The 26148-nt window shown below is 37.4% G+C and overlaps 1 protein-coding gene across 4 annotated transcripts in view; it reads right to left on the bottom strand.

Moving 5' to 3' along the window:
* Positions 1-26148, bottom strand: part of LOC114660819 (lateral signaling target protein 2 homolog) — a 51025-nt gene that overhangs the window by 18184 nt on the left and 6693 nt on the right. For all 4 annotated transcript variants that reach the window (XM_051934147.1, XM_028813737.2, XM_028813736.2 and 1 more), the window contains exons 3-10: positions 13744-13884; positions 12270-12407; positions 10151-10353; positions 8399-8488; positions 6428-6517; positions 3022-3123; positions 2262-2924; positions 1612-1733 (exon numbers count right to left, since the gene is read on the bottom strand). In XM_051934147.1, coding sequence (XP_051790107.1) covers positions 1612-1733; positions 2262-2924; positions 3022-3123; positions 6428-6517; positions 8399-8488; positions 10151-10353; positions 12270-12407; positions 13744-13884 — 1549 coding nt within the window. The remainder of the gene's footprint in view (positions 1-1611; positions 1734-2261; positions 2925-3021; positions 3124-6427; positions 6518-8398; positions 8489-10150; positions 10354-12269; positions 12408-13743; positions 13885-26148) is intronic.

Below are 26148 nucleotides of genomic sequence, written 5' to 3'. Positions count from 1 at the left end.
CATGCCTTATGGGGCCAGACCTAAAAGAATGTACTTTTCCCCTAAACAGGTGCTGTGATTCTTAATAATTATAATCCTTTAGATTTTTATAGCACTTTACTCACTACTCAAATCGCTTTACATTGTAAGTGGGGAGCAACTTCAACCACTACTAATGTGCAGCATTCACCTGGATGATGCGACAGCAGCCATTCTGCACCAGTACACTCACCACACATGAACTGTTAGATGGTGAAGTGGTAGGAGATAGTTAGCCAATTAGAGAAAGAGGATGATTTGGGGGCCAGAATGTCTAGGCCGTGGTGAGGAATTTGAGCCAGGACATTGGGAAACATTCTACCCTTTATGAAGGATGTCCAGGGATCATTTATGACCACAGTGAGACAGGATCTCAGTTTTACATCTCATCCAAAGGATGACACCATTTTTATAGCACAGCATCCTCATCACTGCACTGGTGCACTACGATACACTCAAACCACAGGGTAGGAAGTCCTTTCTGGCCTCACTAACATGTCTTCCAGGAGCAACCCAAGCTTTTCCTGGTTGGTCTCCCATCCAAGTACTGGCCAGGTTCAAACATGCTTAGCTTCAGATGGATTACCTGTTCTGAAGTGCATGTAGTATGGCTGCTCTACCAAGCGCAGTCAGTGTTACACAGTACCATTTGTGTTTTCTTGGAGAGTCAAAGCTGGGGAGCTGTCAAAAAACAAGGTCTGTTAAAGCCTATTGAGACATTAATTGTGTGGCTTTGGGCTATACAAGATATAAATTGATGTTGTTGTTATTGTATACTGGCCTCCTGTCGTATATTAGGTGATCTTCTCTTCTTTACTACCACATTCTAAAGCTGTAAATAAAGACTATCATCCTCAGAGACCATGTTCTCACAGCTAAACGTGTACAAATCTGGACTGATACTTTATCTCCCATGTTATCTATCTGTTCTGGTTGTAAACCAACACTTAGTCTTTTTTCACTACCTAGTCTCTTCTGGCTACTCAGCCAAAAGATATTTTGAGGGACACCTAAGATTTCCTGAGTAACACCTTGCTTTGCAACTCTAACAACCATTCATACAATTTATGTCTCTTGCCCTGTGGCACTCTTTGCCTCTCTGTGCATCAGTCAGAGCATTCAAATTATTCCTGAAGCACCATTCATTTTCTCATATACACCTTAGAACTAGTGATCTCTGCTATTATTATTAGACAAATACTTAATTTTCCATGCTGCCTGAATATTATGTCTGCTAATCAACTCCTATATACTATACATTCAGCTCATTCTTCTATGAGTATATGGCATAGCATTTATTCGACCCTTATGCATGCATGCATATCTGCAGGTTGTGTCAAGTTCATATTACATGCTACTTTGTCTTTGCAAAGTGGTGGTGCTCACTCTAAAAAGCAACTATATTTAATAAAGTTTGATTTCACAATGAATGTACCTCCTCTGTCCCTTTACAAGTGACACCTAGTGTGCCAGCAGGTAAAGTAGGTCATCCCTGGTCTCACATGAAAAGTAAGCCAGGAAGTTGGGGAGATCTGAAGTCATGTACACAAAATTAAACTCTGTCCCTGGTAAGAAAAGTAAACAAAATATCACCTGAGATGCACACAAAGAGTCGGTGAATCATGTCACTGCTGCTACGATAGCGGGCTCGAAGCTCCTTCCTTCTTGTGTCCTCCATAGTGTAGTGTTGTTGGCCCCTTAGCATGCTTGATGTCCTGCATCAGAACAAAAAGTCAGTCATCTGCAGAAGTGATGTGTTGCTGTGATTCTAGAACTGATCCATGCAAATGTGAAACTGTTTAATTAAAAAAAAAAAAAATTCAGGGACAGATTGGTCTCATACAACCCAATCCCTAACCGCAGAATTTTGTGATACGAATTTCTCTCATCTGAATTTCTCTGTAATGGCATGAAACGCTCTGCAGTCATAAAAAAGTGGAAATTGGGTTAATTTCTAGTATTTGAATATCAAGCCTCTGTCTAAGCAAAAGGAAAAGGGATCGTTTACAGAAAACAGCAGTTCGGCAAGAGACTAGTGTCACCATAGCACTTAAGTTGTAAATCACAAATACGCCTTTTGTTCTCAAATCTGCATGAAGATCTCCTCCTTCCTTTAAAGTCTTCTCCCACCCCATTTGTTACCATTACCAAGTTCCTTTTCTTTCCAGTTCTTCCCCCATTCACCTTTGTGCTTACTGTTCCACTTCTTTCTAGGATAATTTTGTAACAAGCAAACAGATTACCTGCCATTGACTTGCGGTGGCAGTCCTGCTACTGGTGACTCCCATCTGTACGGTACCCTAGTTGTATCCATGCTTTCTACCTCATGGATCTTGGGTGCAATGCTGCATGACCCTGATCTCTGAGGCCTTCCTTGAGTCAAACCACTTAGTCCGTTTCCACTTGCTAGTCTCTCCTGACTACTCTCTGCCAAATGATATTGTGCATCTGTCCCATATTCCTGTATATTCACTCCTGGCTGGTGCCCATGGCCATGAAATATCAAAGTCTGATTGGATACAGCCATTCTGGGAGTCCTCCTGTCCCATCCTCCTTGAGACACAGGTGTAAGAGTTCTGCATTCCAAACCAGGAAGGTCTTGGGATGAATTCTGGTTGAATGGACAATGAGGAAAAAGGCCAGAGGGGGCTTGGCCATTGTGGGTGTATGGCAGAAATTGGCTACCAGGCTGTGCTGTAATGGAAGCTTGACAATCCATGACAAAGTCCTGCTGAGTGGTTTCAAGAGATGGCATGCACTCTGCAGCTTCAAAAGTGTTTGGGGCAGTAGTATTCTTGTCACTCCCAGCAGGGGGTACTGAGCAAAGTAAGCCATTGGATTCAGCAGCACACAAGCTTTTCTCAAGGATGTGGAGCTCCTGAGGCGTCAGCACAAGCAGCAAGTCCCTGTAATGAGTGCCAGAAAGAGATATGCGGTGACAAAAAAGTCGAAGCACTTCTATTAAAAAACAAAAATAAAGTGATTGGAAATTCTTTCACTTACCTGATCTTTTCTAGTAGTGAGTAGAAGGGTCTGAACAGAGGAGACAGTTCATCTGCACCCTTTCGGAGATCCAGTGGCCCTTCTGGGTATATCAGTAGTCCACTACAATTCCCCCCACCAAAAAAAAAAAAAAAAATGCAATTGGACGAGTCACTTGTAAATGTGGCTACATTTTTATAAAAATGTATAGGGAGTTGGGAGGGTCTGTTGTTTATACTTTTAAGTATGCTTTTTGTGTATATTCTGTACAGTGTAGTGAAAAGGAAAATCCCTTAAAGATGTTATTTGACATTTTTAACCTTTAATTGTTGCCTAGAATTATATGAAAACTACCTCCTTTGACATGCCATACAAAATTTCAGTTGTTCAATATGTAGCAAATAAAAAAGACTAGACATTTGGTACCCAATGTGAAAAACAATGTGCACCTGTAGTTCTATCATCTCACTTAATGAATGTTATATTATAGTTAATATGCTATGTGCCATTGTGACCTGTAAACATATTCTAGACCTGCACACATATATAAAGGAAAGCACAATGGGAAACCATTAGAAAACAATGTATTTTAATAAGATAAAATGAGGCTTCAGGCATAAAATGTAAAGTGAAACTACAGGCAGAGGGGTTGTAAATCATATGGAAAATGAAACCAAACACTTTTATAAGTAGCAATAATAAGTATTTTTACTCAAAGTTAATATGGGTTTTCTGAATGCAAGCACTTATCTGATGCACTGATTCAGAGACAAAAAAACGCTTTAAAAAAAAAAAAAATAAAAAAAAAAAAAAAGGGGTGGGGGGGGGATTATATCCTGATTTTCATGTTTTCCAAGAAACAACATATTTACATAAATATCTAACTGCCTGCTTACAGCATTGATAAAAATCAACAAATGAACTTGTCCTTGCTTGGAGTACACTCCTCAGATCTGGGCTCACAACTGTTTCCTCAATAAAATCAACTGAAGAAGAGAGAGACATGAAGCCTTTGCTGTTGGCATCTTCTTTCCAATGGGCAGTTTTTAGCTGTTCTTGCTGGAGATTGCAAGTGATGAGCATTAAAGGGAAAAACAAACTAAATGTAGTTCTTTGGTTAGCTTTATTTTCTCTTAATCAAGGGGGAAAATGTGTATCAAGTTGCCATGTGCAACCTTCTTGATGACTCTCTAAAATGAGCAATCACCCCCTGCCAGATATACCACAGTAAGTATAATTAGAGGTTGGTAGTAAATACGCAGACTTGTGATGGGCATTTCCTTCCACTTTACTGATTTAATCATTTAAGTAAATCAATTCATTTGATTGGTTTGATCCATCAATAGCCTCCAGGACTACCAGTAGTTTTATATAAAAAAACAAACAAAAAAAAAAAAAACTTTCTGGTTGGGGTACCATTTGAATGAATCACAAATATACAATCAAGTAATTTATACATTATTCACATAAATAAATTATATATTAAACATGCTGGTAATTCATATCATATACCACTGTATAACAACATGTATGTATAAATCACATACAGTTTTCAGCAGTCACTACTGGAGACAAAAAGTTTTGCGTTACAGTACCCTGATGATTTCTTACAAGGCCCGTTATTGGCTGAAAGAGGAGACTCAACCAATTGGACCGGGAGTTTCATTCTCTTGGGCTCTGATTAGCAGCTGCTAATGTGGTGTGATCTCGCAAGAACAGCGAGCGTGGGTCCCGACACATCTCAGTTCTCTGCATATCACATACCTTGCTTGTGGTCAGATTATTGTGAGCAAACTTTTTGTGAACGTTTTGTTTTAAGCCCTACGATGGCTCCAAAGCGTCCTACATCTTCTAAAAAGGGAAGGAAAGTGTTATGCGGACGTCACTCGCCATTATGGTTTGAATGAATCGACGGTACGGTACATTATTATTAATATATTATTATGTTACTCATATCCTTAGCCCGCCATCCACATATCATATGTGTTTACAAAGTGTGTTTTAATAAGTTTACATGTGTAAAGCGTGTGGGAGGGGTATTTTAAGGCTTAAACTATAAAAAAATATTTATATGGTCTTTCTATGTCGTGGATTTTCACCTATCGCTGATGGGTCTGGAACGTAACTTCAGCGATAGGCAGGGGATCACTATAATATATTTTAAAAAATGTATGTTGCTGCTTATGAGTCTTGGAAGCAATACAATATTGAAAAATGACTTTGCAAAGTTTATCAATGAACATAATTTAAGATGATTAGCAATCTACACGTGATAGCATGTCCTGGTTCTCTTGATTAGGTAACCACTTGATAATTCTTGAAGCCAGAATGAAACTGCAGGGTATAGTTGGTGATTACATGACTCTCCCATTATGGTGAATGGCAAAAATTATCATTCCAGAATCGAGAAAGGATCAGTCAAGTATAGCACAGGAACACACTTGGATAAAGACTTATAAATATATAGTAGAAGGAAAGTCAGAAGAAAACCCTTGATGTCCAAAGGTTGGAAGGCTTAAGTTTGCAAAGCAACACATGAATGAAATGAGCCACTTATTTAACAATACAATTCTGAGGAGATGAATTAAAAGGTCATGTTTTTTGGCCAAAATACAGAACATCAGGCTTGGTAAAAAAATAAATAAATAAGCACTACTTTTGCCAAAACAACTTCATATCAGCCATTAAAGAAGGTGGTGAGAGGGAGATATATTGGGCCTGTTTTAATATTTTGTTGTCACTGCATGCTAAATCAGAGAATTCTAGAGGAAAATTGTAACACAAAGCTGGACAGCACACTGCCCATACAATAGAACAAAGGCAGACCTATGATAGAATGGCTTTAAAAGAAAAAAAAAAGAAGAAGAAGAAATTTGGGACTTTGGAATAGGCCACATCAAAGTCTAGACATCAAGTCTCATAGTGATTCCATGATGGTACCTAAAAGGAGCTTTGTATACAAGCAAGCCCACAAATATTAATATTACTTTGTTGTATGGAAGACTGAAACAAAAATTCCTCTCAGTCAATATGCGACACTGACCAACCCTTACAGGAAGTGTATTTTAAATGATTGCTACTAAAAGAGTGCCACATGATCTTCAAATAGAGAAAGCACTTGCTTTGTAATTAAAAGTTCTTTTTTTTTTTAAATGAACTTAAAAGAAGTATATTTAATCTATTATGATGATTTGGATGACCAATTAATTTCCTGAATTTGTTTTTTACTGCAGGATCACAGAGGTGAAAGACAACTATATCAAATGATAAAAATGGTATCAGGGTGCACTCTGTTTTTTATTAGATGTGTGATATGTTTGCTTATGTATGAAACCTAGCTTTCTCCACTAAACTTTTTAGCAATCAAAGACTGAAATTCATATGGGCCTAAAACCCAGAATCCCCACCATTGTCCCTCTAATCTTACCAAATAATGGCGAGTCTGGGGATCGTAAACATCAGGAGCGGCTCATAGCCATCAATCAGGTCCTGTGAGAGGTAACCCAACGTCAGTGCTCTGTGGACACAAAAAGAAAGAGGTGAGTGGCCAAAAAAAAAAAAGAAAAAATACAAGCATTCTTTAATTTGTATACAACTTCTTTCACATGTTTGTGCAATTAGTAAGCATATCAGTATAATTCTCAAGGACCTGCACAATGCTAAGGGCAGTCAACCCTGTGGCTGCAGGTGTCATTTAATCCAATTCTGCTTTTTAAATGGATAATGTTTCTTTAATTAATTGACAACATACTTGAAGCATTAATTGTAGTTGCATTAGAAATGTGTACATCTGTAGATTTTTCTTTCCTAGTAAACTTAGTAAAATGTTTTATGAACCAGTACCAACCAACTTTTTTTTTGTCTATTTTTTTCAAACTCTTCATCTAATCTTCATTCGTCTCTTCATGTAATCCCAGACACACTCAATGATGTTGAGATCAGGGCTCTGTGGGGGCCATACCATCACTTCCAGGACTTCTTGTTCTTCTTTACGCTGAAGATAGTTGTTAATGACTTTGGCTGTATGTTCTATACACATATATATATATACATTTATATATGTGTATACACACACACACACATATACATACGTGTATATATATATATATATATATATATATATATATATATATATATATATATATATATATATATATATATATATATATATATATATATATATATATATATATATGATCTGCTTCTCACAACTGAGGGCATCGTGGCGGATGTTAGCCGACTTGCTGACCAACCACAAGCGTTACCTGGTAGGTAACCACCCATACAATCAGATTGTGATTCAGACTACGAATGCCGTGAATGTAATTACCCCGATCTACATGCTGTCACATAAATGAACCACACGCCGTGGCGCAACGTTAGGGGCTTCACCTCTAGCACTGATGTCCGAGGTTCGATTCCCGAGAGGGAGTGCAGTAGAGTGTGTACGCCTGATGAGCCCAGAATTAGGGTGAAACACGTGTCGCGTACTCTTTGCATTATTTGACAGTAAACTATTTCAACACACATTATATATATATTATATATATTATATATACACACACACACACACACACACACACACCAGGAACTACCTACCAGGAAATACAAATAGTTTGAATTCCTGCAGTGGAAATGCTACAAAAAGGTCCTGGGTTTCTAAAAAGTCCCTAGTTCAAGAAACATTTTCTGTGCTGCAAGAACCAGCTCTGCCCAGGTCACTGAAAGGTATTACGAACCTATGAGGCCGAGCGGGTCCAGATGTCACTAAGGCAGTGGATAAGATCAGTATGAACTCCAAGTGCTACCCAAGAAACCACAGATAACTCCATGAGGCAGGTAGACAGAAAGGAATTGTCATTCTAAGTTGTACATTTTTGATAAGTTTCATTTCCAAATCAAGTCACAAAATTACAGAGCAAGATGAATTAAACAATGCAGTGGAGTGTGTTCAGGAATCGGCAAGGAAGGCAAATGGAAAAGGTAAAGCAAAAAACAGAAAGAGCATGAATCTAGAAGGAAGTTTAACAAAAATACTCCGTTCAGTCCCATTTTTCGATTTAGTGCCTCACATTTTCATGTGTGAAAATAGAAAATGTTGCAAATATTTGGCATATGTAAAGAAGCGCACAGTGCTTTATAAAGCTTGCCAGAGCCGACATGAGAATGTGTGCCAAAATGCATTTATGGGTATCATACAATGGATACACAAGACACCTGTTCTGCTCAACTGCCCAATTATATAAATCTGTTTTCAGGTAAAAAGTAATATTAAGTCCAAAGAGAACACTGAAAGAGTGCATGTCCAGCTGATACAGTTATGTTAGGTGTCAAAAACATGAGGAACAGTAGATGAAAAGCTGCTAAGTTCTGCTAAGGTCCATTACTTCGCTCTTACCTGCTAACAGTCTCACAAAAAAGCACTACAATCTCCTGCTGCTGTTGCAATTCTTCGGCTGACTTTACTGGAATCACAGTGGAAATATATCTGGAAAAGGGAAAAGAACACAAAAAGGCAGGGCAGGTTATTAAAATATTGTCCTTTCCAGGAAGTGTGCAAAGAATCTGGGTTTTCAGAATGAAGTAAGAGTATCTAGCCCTGGAAAAAAGCCAGAGCTGGCTTAGCTAAAATGCAAAACAGGAGTGTGAGAAACATTACAGTATAAGTAGTATAACTGCTTTGGTATGCACATAAATTGTCTGGTTCAACTTAATGTGGGAGAAATTTAGATGAAATATCACACATTCTCATATCCAACCAATTTCTAAACCAAATTAGGCTAACTCTAAGTCATAGGGTCAAAACCTATTTGGCAACACTGAATGTAAGGCAGAAACCAACCCTAGGCTTGGTGCCAATTAGTCATGGAATGCAGAACAAACATTCCATCAAAACAGTTCCTCCTTTTCATGTTCATACCTGGCTAAATGTATCTTATCTATAATGAGGTTTTTGGTAAACTAGTAGCAGCAAATCACTCTTACCCTATTCATGATGACAGCACAGCATGCGACACCTTGCAGGTCAAATATCAGAAATATACATATTCTATACTGAAGATTTTTCCCAACACTGCATGGCACAAATACATAAAATGTCCACAAAAGAATACAGGAAATAAATACTTGGGTTTTTGAAAAACAAAAATAAACGTATTTGTGTGTTCACTTTAATGAATATATTTCAGGTGCATTTGTTGGTGTCACATTAAAGGTGTCAACCTAAATATTCAGGTCAGGCTGTTTAACAAAACCAACCTTAGTAAGCAAGGCTCTGTGTTTTATTTTTGGCATTTTCATTGTTTGAAAGACAAAGAAACAGTAATGAATGTTCAGGAGTGACTTTGCACTCTATGTAGATCACAAACACTTGACTAAGACTATTTGCATGTTTGTGTGCTTTTCACATAAAATCTAGAAAAGTGAATTCCAGTTTGTAACAGGGCCAGTGCTACATTGGGTTTGATGGTTAATGCAATCTCAGCGTAATGAAAACAGTGACCAAAATGAAAAATTGTGAAAAAGTAGTTAACCTATTTATTTTTAACCACCATTGTAATTAATTAAGCAATTGAAAACTAATCTTTTAAGTGATAAAGGGATTACATCAAAATTTTACAAGTAATCCTTTCAGAGAAGCCCTTTCCTTATATGGGGGGCTGAGACTCCCCTAGCTCATCAAGTAATTTAGTAACAAATTAAAATACCTTGTGCAAGAATCTTTCCATCCATTTCCAAAAGCCACTCATCCCAATGAGGGTGAGATGTCTGATGTACCACCCAGTTAGAGAAACTGTGCCTGGACGGTGGGAGTAGTCTCATGCAGAGAAAGAATGCTAGCCTGGGAAAATGAAATCTAGCTCTGAGGCAAAGGCACAAAGATCTTTAAAATGGATTCCCTGCCAGTGAACAGTAGAATATACTGTATGAACATATATCTAAATTTATAAACATGTGTCTTAAATGCATATTGTTTACATTTTTAATAGTCTTTGAAAGCATAGTTTAAAATAGTTAAAAATCTAAAGAAAATTAGTACATTCTTCTTCATAAAGAGCACAACTAAAACATTTCTACCGACACACTACATAGCCAGCACAGCTTTAAATTGTTTTTCACTGCTAAATGCTGACAACACTAAAGGCCATACCTGAGTTCAAACTGGCAGTAGGAATGGTCATATTGGAGCAGGGCCTCTTGCACATGGGCCGAGTAACTTCGAAAGTCACCCAAACTTTGTTCCCTCAGCAGCAGCCTCACCACCTCCAGTGAGCGAAGCAGGTCTTCTGCCAGAGGGCGTAATAGAAGTCCCTCTGCCTCTCGAACTTCCAGGAAGGAACCAGCAGAAAGACACTATCAAAGAAGGGGTATTCAAAAGATAAATCATAAGACAGAAAAGTGAAAATATCACTGTATATTCTGTAAATTGAGATAACGGTTTAAATGTTAAAACATCTGGAGGCAAATATGGTAAGTACAGTGCCTTGCTTTGCACCTATAGTATCTTGCCACTTAGACTGCTCTCAACCACTGCACACATAAGATAGTTATGCTCAAGATTGTGCTCCAATTATGAACGCTTAGAATTTCTTTTTACTCCAGATGTAAACCAACAAGCATTGGATGCCTGTTTTCACAAGACTGTACGTGTCTTGGTAAGTACTTAATTAGCTCAAGAATAACAGAATCTCCAGAATTTCCATCTCAACTACTACCCTTTGTAGGTTTTTTTGAACCCATAGGGTGGAAGAAATCTTCTGGTATTGACTTTCTCTCTACCCACAACATCACCAAATACCACTTACTGAATAATAACAAAACAATCTACCTTAACCTTTTTATGAAATTCATACCGTTTTCTAACAGGTCTTAAAACTGCTATAACTGCTCTTAATATAGATGCCACCATCACCCTAAGTATGTATGCATGCATGTTTCAACTATCCTGTTGATTTACTTGTACTGTACTGGTTGCATCTGCTATGACACACATGTAAATGCATTTTTAATCTCACATTTTAATAATTCGTTTAAGTTCTAGTGATGCTGTTACACATAAAAATAAACAATTTCTGACTGATTTTACCAAGAATTGGCATGAGAGCTAACGTCTCACATATTATTCAGTTGTTTGTGATATTGAATGCACAAGTAAAACTCAACAAGTGATGCCAACTACAGTTCTGCAGCTTTGAAAGCTTGGCTTTATAATTGTACAATACAGAAGTCTGGTTTGTAGTGCATGTTCAGAAAGGCACTGTAAGTCATTCAGTCTTTATTTCATGCTAGCAAAATTACCTACTGAAGACAGGTAATATAATAGTTTAAAAATATTTGATATGTCTTGCCCTACCTTTACCTTCAGTGCCTTTCCTCTGTATCCTTGTGGTCTAAACGTCTCTCAAGAAGCACTCCCGTAAAGCCAGCTTCTCAGACTCTGTCAATTCGAGACACCTTGTTCATCTTCTGTCCATTTTTAAACTTCCCGCCTTTGAAGGCAACACTCAGTTTGCCTCCTTTACCTTTACTATTCTGTGTCTGTGTGTCTCAAACTCACACTTCCTTTTTGGATCATGTCATTAAAGCCAAACTGACCAACTGACTGCTCAGAGGGGCCATATATACACAGGCTATTGATTTATTATATAACAGTGAACAGATAACACCTTTAGAAGCAAACATCATTTAAAGGTGTTAAGAAAGCAGTAAAATACAACACACACCAGATAACAAGGTGGTATGTTAAACAAAACATGTTTGAACATTGGCGTGAGGGTATCTCCAACGGAAACCCTATAAGTAAAAGTATCCCTGGCCTATGGTATCCTTTCACAAAGGCACAGTAATGCTTAAGGAACAGTTGGTTGGATGAATGAAAAAGAGCAACAGAAACAATGCATCACAGTCAAAGTTCCATATTCATACCAATTCATACTACTTAACCACCCTGCTAAATCCAGTTCAGGGTCTTAGGGTTCAGATCCCGTTCTGGCAGCATTAGATTCAAGGAAGAGAACAACTCTGAACAGAGTACCAGTCCACTGATACACCCACTCGCATACACACCCACACTGACATGGGGCCAATTTCAAACTGACAATTAACCAAGCATTCATGACTTTGGGATGTGGGAGGAGAATCAGAGTGTCAAAGAAAAACCTAGGGAAAAACCAGGGTCCTAGGAAATGTATGCCCCAGGCATATACTTATCAGTTGATTTCCTCAATAGCTGTTAATATAGCCTGGAGAATTTTAAAAACAATACTTACCTCAGCAGCAAACCACAGCTGAACTCCAAGATTCTCATGTAGGATCTCGTCTGGGAATTTGATCTGGTACTCCCGGCTCTGTCTCTGGTTAGGAATGCACTCTTCCATCACTGCCTCAATAGTTTGCAGCATGCGGTCCTATTGTGAATTACAAAAGGTTGTTACCACGTGATGTCCTGTGGCATGTTGTACACATTAATAATCCTCTTGGAAAACTGACAGGTGACCCACAGTGCACTAGTACAGCTAAGTGATTGAAGTGTCATTTGTGCTTCCCAGAACACACACACACCAACACTATCATTTTCAAAGGAACTTTGTACGATTTCTGATGTGTCCAGTTGGTTTCTTACCCTGAACTAAGAGATGCTATCTTTTAAACTAGAGATAGGGATGTTAGTTAGACACTGGAAAACATTAACACTACTATTTCAAGCAAAGCAGAACTCATAGCATTGTTTACTGTATACATGGAGGACCAAAACGGCAAGCTAGTGTTCTTCAAACTTTCCCTTGTCACAGTTAGAATTTCTGTAATATAAAAGGTGGGTTCACCACTCTCTTTTCCTTAGTTTAATTTCTACTTTGATGCCAGTCACAGAAAATATTTAAAGATTTGTAGCGTTTTTATTGTCATATGTATAAAACTACAGTGACTACTACCAGTCTATCCATCCATTATCCAACCCGTTATATCCTAACTACAGGGTCACGGGGGTCTGTTGGAGCCAATCCCAGCCAACACAGGGCGTAAGGCAGGAAACAAACCCCGGGCAGGGCACCAGCCCACCACAGGCCACACACACACACACACACACACACACACAAGGGACACTTTAGAATCACCAGTCTATTAAAAGTTTATACATGCTGAACAATCTGATCATTTCTATGTACTACCACCTAGCTGATATTTCACCAAATTAAAAGATGAATGTTCACAGCACAGCACATATAATAAGGTAAGAGCTGCCAAATAGCACAGTACACATCTGAATTTAAAGACAGACCAGTGTATCAACATGACCATTACAAGTATTCGTTATATTTTGGCTATCCATGCTTTTTCTGGATGTTCTCAAAAAATCTTAACTGATTTGCAGACCAGAGTCCATTGTACAGCCCACTTACAAACACAAAGGGCCAGTTTAGAATCATCAGTTAATCTAACATGCACCTCTGTGAGCAACATACATACTCCACATGGATAGCTACAAACATGGTAGCCAAACCCAAAATGCTGAATCTGTGAGAGAGCAGCAGTTATCACTGGAATGCCCATTAAATTTATTTGTGAAACACTTTATGCAGTATGAGGTATGGATGCTTTACTTTGTGTTTTATGTTATTCATTTTAAAGTTGCATAGAGGAGGTGGGGTGACAAGACTGTTACAAGTACTGCTACTTCCACAGATCATTAAAATGTAGGATATACTGTTGGCTTGAACAGCCTTGAACCAGGGCTGGATTTACCTGTAGTGTCCTGAGCTGGTGAAGCAACAGAAGATATTTCTGTAGGTCCTTCCTGAGGTCAAGTCCATTTAACTCTGCTGTCACCCGTGTCACATCTTCATCAGCATAGTAGAACTGAGCCAAAGGTCGCATGTCAGACCTCTACAAGACAAGAAGGCAGCAGCAGCAAAATTGTGAGAGCCAGGTGATGAAGCACATTGACACATTATCATCATTGCACCGAGACAACATGCCACTTCAAGGTTTTTTGAATATATTGCTTAAAGTGCTGAAGCAAGTTTTGACTTTGACTGATTTGGATGTCATTAAGCAACTATCTTAAACTGCCTATACCTTAACTGATATACATGGCAAAGTCACTAAATAAATAAAACAACAATAAGTTAATATTTTACACTTCTGTGATTTATGCCCTTTTCTTCAATAAAACTAATGCCACATCCCCTTTGTACAAATACAAAATGGAGTCAACAAGCAGTACGTTTCCCTGGTCACTAAGAGACTAGATTGTAAAGTACAAGGCTGTTGGTTCAGTCTCCACCACTGACTCACTGTGTGGTCATGAGTGAGTTACTTTAGTGCAGAATACTAGTAGGAACAGCTTTACTATGGACAGCCAGTTATTTGTAAGTTGTTCAGGGTAAAATGAACAAGTGGAATATGTATTTATATGTCTCCAGTTAAATTCTATAACAAAGTGCTCTGTACACCAGTGAGTTTTACAGAGTTCTGTGTACTGTTTCATCAATGGATATTAAACTCAATGTTTAAAAATTGCTCAATTGTTGTTTCTTTTGTTTTTTTTGTTTTTTTTTGCTGGAATGTATATAAAAGATAGCAAAATTTTCAAGTTTAAAGAATTTATTTGGTAGGTCTTTAGAACACCATTGCATGAGTAATATCAGTTAAAGACAGTGACTTTAAAAATAAGATGTGAATGACACTCCGTGACAGTCAGTCAATATTCAGAGCAATTAAACGTTTTACAGATATACCTACAGTAATTTTGCACAATTTATGTGTTCTGAATGGATGTGTAGTATCTTTCTCCAGCTAAATAAGGAAAAAAAAAACAGACAGCAAATCGGTAAAAATGGAAATAATAAGGATATTAGAAATACACTTGATGTGTTGGCAGTACAAGTTAAGAAGAGGTATAGAATTTGGGTGTAATCATAGACTTTGACCTAAACTTTAAATTACACATTAACTAGATTGTTAGGACACTTAAGGAAAACTGCAGAAGTTAGACCTTTAATACCACTGCAAGATGCTGAGAAATTAAATCACAATTTTGTTTTAAGTCATCTAGATTTTTATAATGGACTCCTAACAGAATTACCTAAGAATTACATCAACTGGTTACAATTAGTTCAGAATCTTAACCAGACAAAAAAAATCTGAACACATCTCACCAATTTTAGCTTTGTTACATTGGTCACCTATGTTCTTTAGAAATGACTTTAAAATACTACTAATGATATAAAACGCTTCAAAATATACATAGGAGCAACATTATTTGGAGTATCTGCCTCCCTACATTCCAAGTAGTAACTTTAGATCTTCTAGTAGTGGTCTGCTTATTATTCCAGGAGCTCAGCATAAAAGAAGTGGTGAGGTGGCCTTTTGCTGTTATGCACCAAAAATCTGGAATACTTTACCAACTGAAATTCGCCAGGCTAACACTGTGGAATATTTTACAAAACGGCTAAAAACCCATTATTTAAATATGGTCTTTTCATAACTACATTTTAAATTGAACTCTTAATAGAATATACATGCATAGAATTATATTCTTCAGGGTTTTGCAATCATTACTAATCTCTACTTTTCTCTGCCTTCTTTTCCGGTTTCTCTGCAGTGGCATTTTTCACCACCACCACCTGTTGTGATGCTCAAATGAAGACGGGTGCTCCAGCTAACCCCGAGATCCACCGCATTGAATCCTCTTGGAAAAAGCCTGGAAACAATGATGAATGACTTAAGAACATTTACAGCATGTTCGGTAGAATGCCTAGTCAGGGCTGGGAAGTCTTTTGGCCTCTGAACTCCTGCAGGTTTTGTTTATTTTTCTCCAGCTTGCCTGGAGATTTTTTTTACATGTCCTCCCAGCCATCTGACTTAATCATTGGACTCATCTTTAGAGAATTACAAAAAAATAGATATATAATACGTAAAAAATATATTGTATCTTATATAAGCTTGTACGGATTTTTTACTTATTCATTATTATTCTTTCCTAATTTAACTTTTTTCTTTTCTTGTAACTGTTTCTTTGACATCTTTTAAAGTACTTTGAGCTACATCCTGTGTATGAATATGTGCTACAAAAATAAATGTTGATGTTATGTTGGTAAAGCACTGATGTGTGCTACAGGTCAAATACTGTCTGTTGTCCCTGTACATATTTAATTTGTTTTGCATCAGAACAAGGGATTTGTCATACACCACAGACACACAGTCAGACATTTTGATCTCAGATTTTACTTTGGTTTTATGTAAGCAGAGTGTCTTGGGTGAACAGTTCTTACAAAGCAGTCTTGATGCTGAAACCTCAAGCCAATTCATATGACATGGAAAAAATACAGTAATAATAATAGTGAAAAATAATAAATACTAGTGGAAAAAACAAGTTTAAGTGATCTGCTTTTTCGAGAGGGATTTTCATAACAATGAATCCAATAAATTAATCATGAACAAAATAATTCAGCTGCGGTTTCTCCTGACACACACAGTTTGCAATTAAACCAGTAACTGTATAATGAAGAACATAATCAGGCAGATTATTAAATGGTTGTATAAACTAAAGGTACCTACCAACACCGAATGAGCTAAACCTCAGAAAATTGGTACATTTTGAATGATAATATTTGGTTTTATGTGAAATGAAGCAAGTAAAAATATGGAATTAGAGAAAAGAATTTGTTTGAGAGTTGGCGGATTGTGTGGCATTATTATATACACACAGGCAGACCACCTAACTCCAAAAATATTAGAAGAATAGAACAGTTGAAAACATTGCAGATAAGTAGTTGTAGTACATAATTTCCATTACAAAATATTATGCACTGAAACAATTTCCAAGTCTATATTGACCATATTACACTACTCATCATAGGTTCTGAAGTGTTACATTTTAAAACATGTTTGTGCATGCATCCATCCATCCATCCACTACCAATGCACACTTTGTAAGTTCTAGGGTGGTGGGGAGGTAGCTTACCCCTGTAGCTTTGAGCACAACTCATGAACAACTCCTACATAGAAAACCAGCTGATCAGAAGATAATCATGCACACACCCACACTCACTCATACAGAGTGAGTTAAGGCTCAGTTAACCTAACACACATATTCTTGGGAGGAAAACCAGAATGACTTAAGGAAAAATATGAAGATTGCGACCTTTCAGTGTCTTTCAGCATTCAAGCCCAGTTTGAAGGGGGGGGGGGGGGGGGGGAGAGTATTTAATTTTGATGAAACATCACATTTCCATCATCCCAGATCCATGACGCAATATTAGACAAGGGATACCTAATTGAGTACAGATGATGTTTTTGGCTACATCTCTGGCAACTGGGGATGATATGCATATGTGGGTATATTACTAACACATTACCCAGCTTTCCGCACTGTCTCCTCTATTGACATATGTGCCCGGCATTGCTGCACAGAAAGCAGGTGATCCAGACTTATGAATACTTGGTGTCTAGACATTGCCTGTGCATCTCTACCACAGTATCCTGTTATATTGTCCTTTATGGTGCCCACCATGACTTGACGTAGCATAAACTCTTTAATTATTGCCTGCAAGCCAGGACTCACTCCTCTAGACTGTGCTAGGGAAGCAGCCAGACTGGCTTCAGCTGGAATGCAATCAGGCAGGTGCAGACCAATCCTTGTGGCTCAGGCAAGGTGGGGCTGCGGGCGCATCTATCGGCAAGACTGAACGTGTAGGTTGGTAACGGGCAGCAAGCATCCCTGACATACTGAAGAGGCGGTCAGAAAGTTGGCAAAAATTAGCCCTTGCAGTGTGCCCCGCAAGCGCCGGCGGGGACTGGCAGGGTGTGTTGTCTCCTTAGCTCACAATAATGTTTTTGCTTCATTTACACTGTTGCAACATGCAGCATTTTTCATTAAATGCGAAGATGCAAGAGAACACAGAGGGAGTGCAGAGTGAGTGAGTGTTTGTGCCTTTTCCCTTTTTTAAATTAATCGCCACAGGTAATGTGATAAAGCATATAGTCACTCTAAAAACATGAATCAGCAACGCATATAGGCAACTATTTGGAAGAATTGCCTTAGGATAAGCAAAGGTTAATCATATATTTCCATATCATGGAAGAGAATGGAGTATTTGCAACAGTCTTCCTGCTCTCCTTTGTCTCTACGTTTCATAAAAGAATCTGCATAAGACACCTGACAGATTGATTTACACAAATGTCACAATCATCAAATAACATTTGGCCATAAAACTGCATTTGATCATAGTGTCTAGGAGGGCAACTTAACCTGAGATGTGCTGTAACTGAGTGAAGATTTTACTACCCCTTTTGTAACATATTCAGTGTGGCTGCTGGTACATTTCAACAAAGTACAGCAAAACAGTTAACTGTTACAATTTTACATTCGGCACTTTTCAGCACTTGGTTAAATAACCTTATCTGGCACTGTACCAGTTTTAGCACACTATAAATAGGACTGAGATTGTTACTAGTATTAGAATGGAAATACAATATGCAGCTGTACTTTGCCAACCACTTACTGCACTTCAGTGGCTGCATGCGATACTTTACCTGTAAGCAGTATCTAAGCAGTGTTGCTGTCACTCACAATGGACAAATTTTCCATATAATGCGAGTTAGCAGTGCATTTGTACTGCTTGTTTGTGGATTAGTTAGCTGATATAACAGTCATAATAGCAGGCTTGAAATCTGTAGTGGTTTGGTATTACTGGATAAACAGAAAGTCGTTACATTCAGCTTCTTGTATATCAGCATTTGCTGAGCTGCCACAAAAATCCATGCTGGTTTGTCACTAGCATTTTTCCAGAATTGGCTTGGTGATACTGTAAGAATGGATACCTCCACTGCAAAGGGTTTTTGGTGTGAATTCAATCATTTTAAAGTTCATATGCTATGACACACACAGGCATGCTTGAGTGTTGCTGTGGTTACAAGAAGGAATTGGGGGAGGTGATAGGTAAATATGGTCAGTCTGTTAGTCTGTAGAGCTGAAAGTGGAGGCCCTCCTGCCTTCTGTGGAATCTGCTGGGAAAGCCAGATGACAAAATGGTATATAATCAGGAAAGTATTAAGCGTGCCATTGTGAATTGCCATAGCATTAGGAAAAATGTGTATGGCATGGCCAGGCCTATCATTAGGAAGACTTGGGTGCACACCCTTGTGCCCAGCTCACAAAGGGGACTTCACACATGAAAAAGTCTAATAACCAGAAAAGTCCAGGTTTTCATGAACAATACAGCAATCCGCTATCCTAAACAAATTCTGCTCCACTTGATCATTAATGATTATAAGCCCAATTAGACTTAAATAAAAAAGCTTTTGAAAGAAAAAATTATGAGTCCTGGTTGGCTGATGTGGGTGGGGTACAATGAGAGCAGATGTCTAATAGGTCACCTTTACAAGATCTTACATTTGATGTGTTAAGGTCATTCAAAACCAGAGCCCAGAAGTGCATCAAAAAGAAAAATGAAAAGAGAGAGAAGCAAAAGGCACTGTTTTGCTGACAGCTATAACTGACATTTAAATAAAAAAATAATAATGATTTGAACAAGTACATTAAACAAGCCATGAATACTGCATCTAAAACAAATAAGAATGTCCTTACAGATAGTCAAGAGAAGGATGATCTCACCGCTTCAAAGTGCAGTCTAATTCTGTGGAGTCACCGACACAGACATGAACAACAATGTGGCAGACCACAAGGCCACTGCCAATGAGAAGACACACCATACAGCGTCAAACCCGAATTAAGGAATCACATACTGGTCTTTTATATTTTTTGGGCTCTACAATACTCCATTACATATCACTTTTTTGCTATAAAGTGGTCACAGGCCTTTTAAAAATATTAAATTTTTATTAACAGTGAAATCAAAAGATGTGATATTACACTCATCAATTGGTTTGTTACATACCTTGCAATATATAAATACACAAAACATGAAGGTGAAGACCTGATATAAAGTTTTAGATTTTTCTACTTTAATTGTGGTGGTGTAGCGATTAAGACTTCAAGAGTTCAAGCCCTAAGACTGTGGGTTTAAATCCTCCGACTCACACTGTGTGACCATGAGCAAATCACTCCACCTGTCTGTGCCCCAATTGGAAAAACCAGAAGAAATGTAACCAATTGTATCTCAAATGTTGTAAGTCACCTTGGAAAAATAAATTACAATAATAATAATAATAGTAATAATAAATGTATAATTTACATATGTGATGTTTATAATTTGTGAATATATTGATGCACCTGATGGAGATGTCTTAAAAGGAGGTAGTGAGGTAAGATCAGGTGGGGGCCTTTTGAGGTTTAACTTGGTAGTTCAAGGGGGTCTTAGTCTGGCCTTGATCTTGAGGGCAGTTGAAGATATGGCATAGGTGCACGAATGCCTGCACCCAAGTCAGTCAAGGCACATTACATGTGCTCCTAAAAGACCATGCTACATACTTCACCTGTAAAATGATTTCAAGGGGTAATTTTAGCCATTTAAAGTTTGTATGCTGTGACACACACAGGAACGCTTTAGTATAGCTGTTATTAGAAATAAATACAGAACAAATTTTTTTGTCTGGAAAAAAACAATTTCAATATTTATAACTTAGTCTCAAATCGATATTCTGGAAAAAATTTAATTGTTTTTTACATTTTAAATAAAGGGCAGCATGGTTGCATATAAGAAAGCACTGCTGTCTGGGTTGTAACAAATGGCATGCATCAGCTGGCATCAGGGTGCTGCCATCTAATGTGATTGGGGAGAAAGTACTCCAAAGTTCTTGTCTCTCCAGTCCTCCTACTGCACTGTCCCTATTTCATCCCGGCTGAGAGACCAGTACAATGGAAGGACTGGGGGAGACCTCAACTTTGGAGTACTTTCTCCCCAGTCACTTTAGTTCGCAACACCCCTGGCTTGGATACCCAGTCAGATACCCAAAGGGAATGCAAGGAATTGGAATCCAAGAGATCAGCCCTGTTGGGGGTAAACTTTCTTCACCATAAAAAGCACTCAGATTATTTCTGAATCTACTTAATCCAGTTCAGGTTTGATAATGCACCATCAAATGCCTATTCTAACAACATTAGTTGCAAAGCAGGAAACTGCACATTGCAGGCAGACATCATTAACTCACTCACACATGGCTAAATAAACTAAACACGTTTTTAGTATGTGAGATGAAGAATTGGAGAACCTGGGGGTAAAAAAATCAATCAATAAATAAATAAATGCATTTATTGTAGTTATTAAATTTATTTATACATTACATCAAGACCACCTTTGGGGGATCAAATTCCTTGTCTTATAGTGAAAGAGGTCCTATTGAACACAAAGCAACATAAAGGCGCTATATAAATATAATATAGTATTATATCCTTCTAACCTCTGGCATTTTTAGGGAACACCTTGCTCTTTACAATCTTGTGTACTCTTGAACTCTATGATGATCTGTAAGAGACAATGCCGTCAAACTATCTTGTTTAAGATTACAGATCACCCTGATGTAAAAATTACAGCTCACTCATCTTCTCTAAGCAGGCATAATTTTTGAATAACTTTGTTCACATTTTTGCCACCTTGTCCCCAATTCTCCAATAAACAATACATTTGTACCCAATGTCTCATGCCTTCGGTCTTCATTCTCCACATATTCCCTCCTCAAGCATTGCTCCCTTCATTATGCACACTCTCAACCTATCTCCTCAGACAAGTTCAATTCCTGCCATCCTCAAGCTTGTACAAATTGTTTTAATACTGAAAAAATAAGAATTAATGATATCAGATATCCATTCTTTGTTGCATTTCAAATGGAACCTTCTCCCTCCAAATTCTTGAGAGCTCATTCAACATCTCTTAAAAGATTTGCTTTATTGATTTTGACTCCATCACAGCAAACCAAATGCTCATGTTCACATCTTAAAATGACCTATGCTTTGGGGTAGATGCTAGGTTTACCACTTCTTTTGACACAGCTGAACGTAAAATTCTTAGCCAGCCTAGTCAGACTACAACTTGATATATCAAGTTGCATTTATACCTGGTTGCATGTAAATACCTTCAATAATGGTGACAATGGCAATTCCTCAACATTCTGGAATTGATCAGCTACACTTTAATATCTGCATGCCATAAGATCTGAAAACATGCCGTCATCATGTTCCAAATATACAGAGATGATAATCCAGATGTTTATTGAAGTCAGTTGTAAATCCACTTCAAGAACAGATCCTTTGGTCCTCAGCCTTTGTATGCACTAATGTAATTAATTCTTCAATGTGTAGTAATGCAGGTGCTAATGTTCTGCTCAGACCAAACAATTACCGCAACACAATGAGCTGGTTCAGCTGCATTAATTTCCTGTTGGAGTTTGACATTTACATGACTTCCATTTGATGATTGATTATAATTACAACCATTAACTAAAATGAAACAGATCGTAGTGGTGCAACAGTTAATGTTGCTATCTTACAGCTCCAGCAACCTGGGTTTGAATTCTGTGCATGGATTACAGCTGTTCTATCCATATCTGCATGGAAATTTCTATGAATACAACACTTTTCTGAAAGATGTGTATTTTGATGAATAGACAGTTCTAAATCAGCCCCGTAGGTATGTGTATGAGTAAGTTCTGCAATGGACTGGTGCATGTGCCACGTTTGCATACACAGGTACAAGAATAGGCTCTGTCCGCTTATGTTCCTGAACTGACTTAAGCTAACTCTCCAATGTACAACACGATTTTATTGCAGTTAGCTCAGCTAAACTGCTTAGCATGTAAACTTATCTTGCTCCACTAGAAGAATCCTATCCCACCTCTTTTACGTCAGTGGATAATTGAGGTTATAAAATATTTTAAATTGGAAAAAAAATCAAATTCTCACGTAAAGAATCTGTTCAAAACATTTTTAAAAACCAGGCAGGATCTAATCAATAACATTTTAGAATAAACATTAATATTGGGGAAAAGGAATATCTTCCCTCTTTTCCACTCTATTGGCCTTCCTTTCTTTCTCACAAGTGGGGGGTTGAATTGAATTTTGTTTTGTTAAGTTTGACTTGTATGTATGGAATGTTACTTGCTTTTATTAAATTCAATAAAATAAAAAAATAAAAATTTAGTTTCCTGTCAAATTTTGATTAGAAAAGGCTGCCTTCATCGAACTTCTACCTAAATTAACAACTCTCATAATATAAACTTAAAAACTTTAGAATAAAAGATCATATGCTCTATGCTTCTTGGATTGGTTTTGGTTTTTTTAATTTTTATTTGGTTAGCCCTTTACATAATGTACACTTCTTTTCACTCCAAAATTCCATGCCTCTTCAAGTATGATTCTGTTCTTTGTTATCTCCTACATTCCAAAACCAGTGCCAAGCTTGACAGTTAAAACCAGTTCTATGAAAAAACATTAAGTCCTGCAGGGAGACAGGTGTCAATGATACAATAACTCAAAACATATACAGTAACCTGCAAAAGGAAGAATTTTCTCTGAATGCCCTGGGAAAGGTTTAGAATTGTCTACAAAGCTATTAGTGCAGAAGGATATTATGGGACAATCAGGCTATTTACTGAAACAAATACAAGAGAATTAAAATTTTCTGATGTTACAGTGATTGCACCCAATGCACTATACCACTCAAACTTTGATGCATATTTATTTTGTTTTGTAAAGCCTACTGTTCAACACTCCTTACTTATATCAGTTTGTAAGGCCTCCTCAAGACTAACATACATAATGATGCACTGTATTAATGTTGTCCAATAATAGTTGAATAATAAAGTATACAGGCCTTTCTTTCACTGAGCTTTCCTTGGTTTTTCCATGGACAGTGGCAAACTCAGCTGACCTTTTGTGAGAGTTGGCTATGACAGAACATAGATCCAGATATTGATACCAAGTACACTTCTACCACTGAATATTATCTTAAGCTCACTTGACAGGGAAATGACTTTGTACTTCTGCTAATGCTGCCATAAAAGAGTGCAAAGCAGTCTAACATTGCCAGGATTTTAATTTAAGAGAAGTAATGACTAAAATGCTTCAAAGAATTCTACTCTCTATACTTAACAAAACATTCAAACCTTCACACAATGCCAGTGAAAGTTATAAATTTGCTACTTCTGCCTGTGTCTGCCCTGTGAAATTAGTGGTGAACATGTAACACCCTTCTCCCTAAGTATGTGATAAATCAACTCTGCCAGGTGCCAGGCACGCAGAGTATCAAACACTGTAAATAAGACCACAAATAAAATAGACTTCCGTGCTGAAAGATTACAAAGAAAAGCAAGCATCGCTTATTCTTTACAATCCCTTTTTTGCATTTACATTAACCTTCTGCTTTCTTCTCCTTAAACCATCACAGCCCCTGTACTTAAAGAAAGTACACACATTCCACAAGGTTTTTACAGGCATGAAAAACATGTCCTTTCAAACTGTTATTGAGAAACTCAATAATAAACAAACACTCTGGCATTGCTGGGACCTGTTTTGCTAGCAGTATGCAAAACGACATTTTTAGTAAAACAAGGACTTTTCAGAAACCTCAGGTCTCTACTACCACCCCAGACTGTCTCAGATTTTCAACTTCTCACTATATTTTAAGGAAGATCATTTAACTCCATCCATCACTGTAACATTAAAAACATGTGGCACAGACTGCAAAATAAACAAACTCTTTCCTGGTGTAAAAACACTTTCACTTTCTTAACAATTGAAAAACATTTTCCTCTGCTTTACATAATCCATATATAGCAACATCACGTCATAGAAAGTCAGACGCTATACTGCATCACTTTTATAGACAATAAATCTGATATGTAAAATCTCCTGAATTAAAAATGATATGATTCAAAATTATACATAAGTGTTATTTTCAAAGAAAAGTATTACAATGTGTTACTTAACCAAATGTGTGACAGTCTTTTACAATCTAAAACAAACTCCAAATCATTTAGGTTAGCCCACATTTTAAAGTTAGTTTTACAACTGAAAATCCCTAGAAATATTTCAGTTGTTCTGTAGACCATTTTTGGAATACAAGTAATTGATTTATATCTAGACTATTTGAACAGTATCTGCTAAAAAGTTTAGCATTGTAGCATAGAAGTTTGCATTCCTGCCTTTTACAGTTTAGGAGTATAAAGTTTATGCCCTGGCCTAGAAGCTGTCTAAGAGGATTTTGCATGCTCTCTCCATGTCTACAATACATAAGCTTGTCACTGGGTTTCCTCACACATTGCAAAGATGCAAAGATGAAACTTTATACTGGCCTGCATGAGTAATTATGTGAGCGAGTTTGCCTTGTAGTACAGTGGCAGCCCATCCAGCGTTGATAATGAACCATGAGCTGCTGGGATAGACTAGCTTTCCTGCAATGCTGCATTGTAATACGCATGATAGAAAATGAATGAAAAGAACAGAATTTCATTAGTAAAAAAAAAAAAAAAAATAAACATAACAGAGGTGCTAACTGTAATCAGCTTTATTAATAAAGGCTATAATAAAAAAAAAAAATATACGATTCTTAACCAAAAAGAAGACATATGAAACTGAAGGATCTAACTTCAGCAAACCAGATTAAGTCATATCTGAATGTGAGTTACTTCTAGTGGCAATGCAAAAGGAGCTTATATTTAGAGAGCTAAATGGCCAGTTTAAGACAGAATATTGTATGTAGCAGCTTAGGTTCCTGCAACAGCTGAGAAGAGCCTGAAGAGAAAGTTGTAGTACTAAAATTAAATACGTGGAAAAAACTGCAGATGAATCTTTTTTATAGTTCCCTCCTCAGCTGAAACTTGCACTAAGCGCTTTTCAAAGCAACAAAGATACATAAAATAGAAGAGCAAGAATCTCATTTGTTACTTTATATTGTAGAATAAGCTTTATAATCCAGTTCAAGGTTATCAGGGCAGGTACCATAATAAATACTGTTCTAATATTCAAGCATGGTGTGTTACTGCTTAACTGCTTATGCATTTTTACTGTTGTTCTCACGGTAGGTCAAGATAACCTGCAAAGGTTTCACAGTGAGTCAATAGTGGAGATTTTGTCTGCAGCCCCATGGCTACTGGTGTAAACAAAAAATCCACATAGTTTAATGTGATCTCATAAGCTACTCACTTTACCTATCTGTGCAGCATGCCATTTTACAAATATGTTAGAGAAAG

This window comes from Erpetoichthys calabaricus, chromosome 11 (assembly GCF_900747795.2).
Source record: "Erpetoichthys calabaricus chromosome 11, fErpCal1.3, whole genome shotgun sequence".
In the NCBI taxonomy this organism is placed as follows: domain Eukaryota; kingdom Metazoa; phylum Chordata; class Cladistia; order Polypteriformes; family Polypteridae; genus Erpetoichthys; species Erpetoichthys calabaricus.
This window is presented reverse-complemented; position numbering and strand designations above follow the sequence as displayed.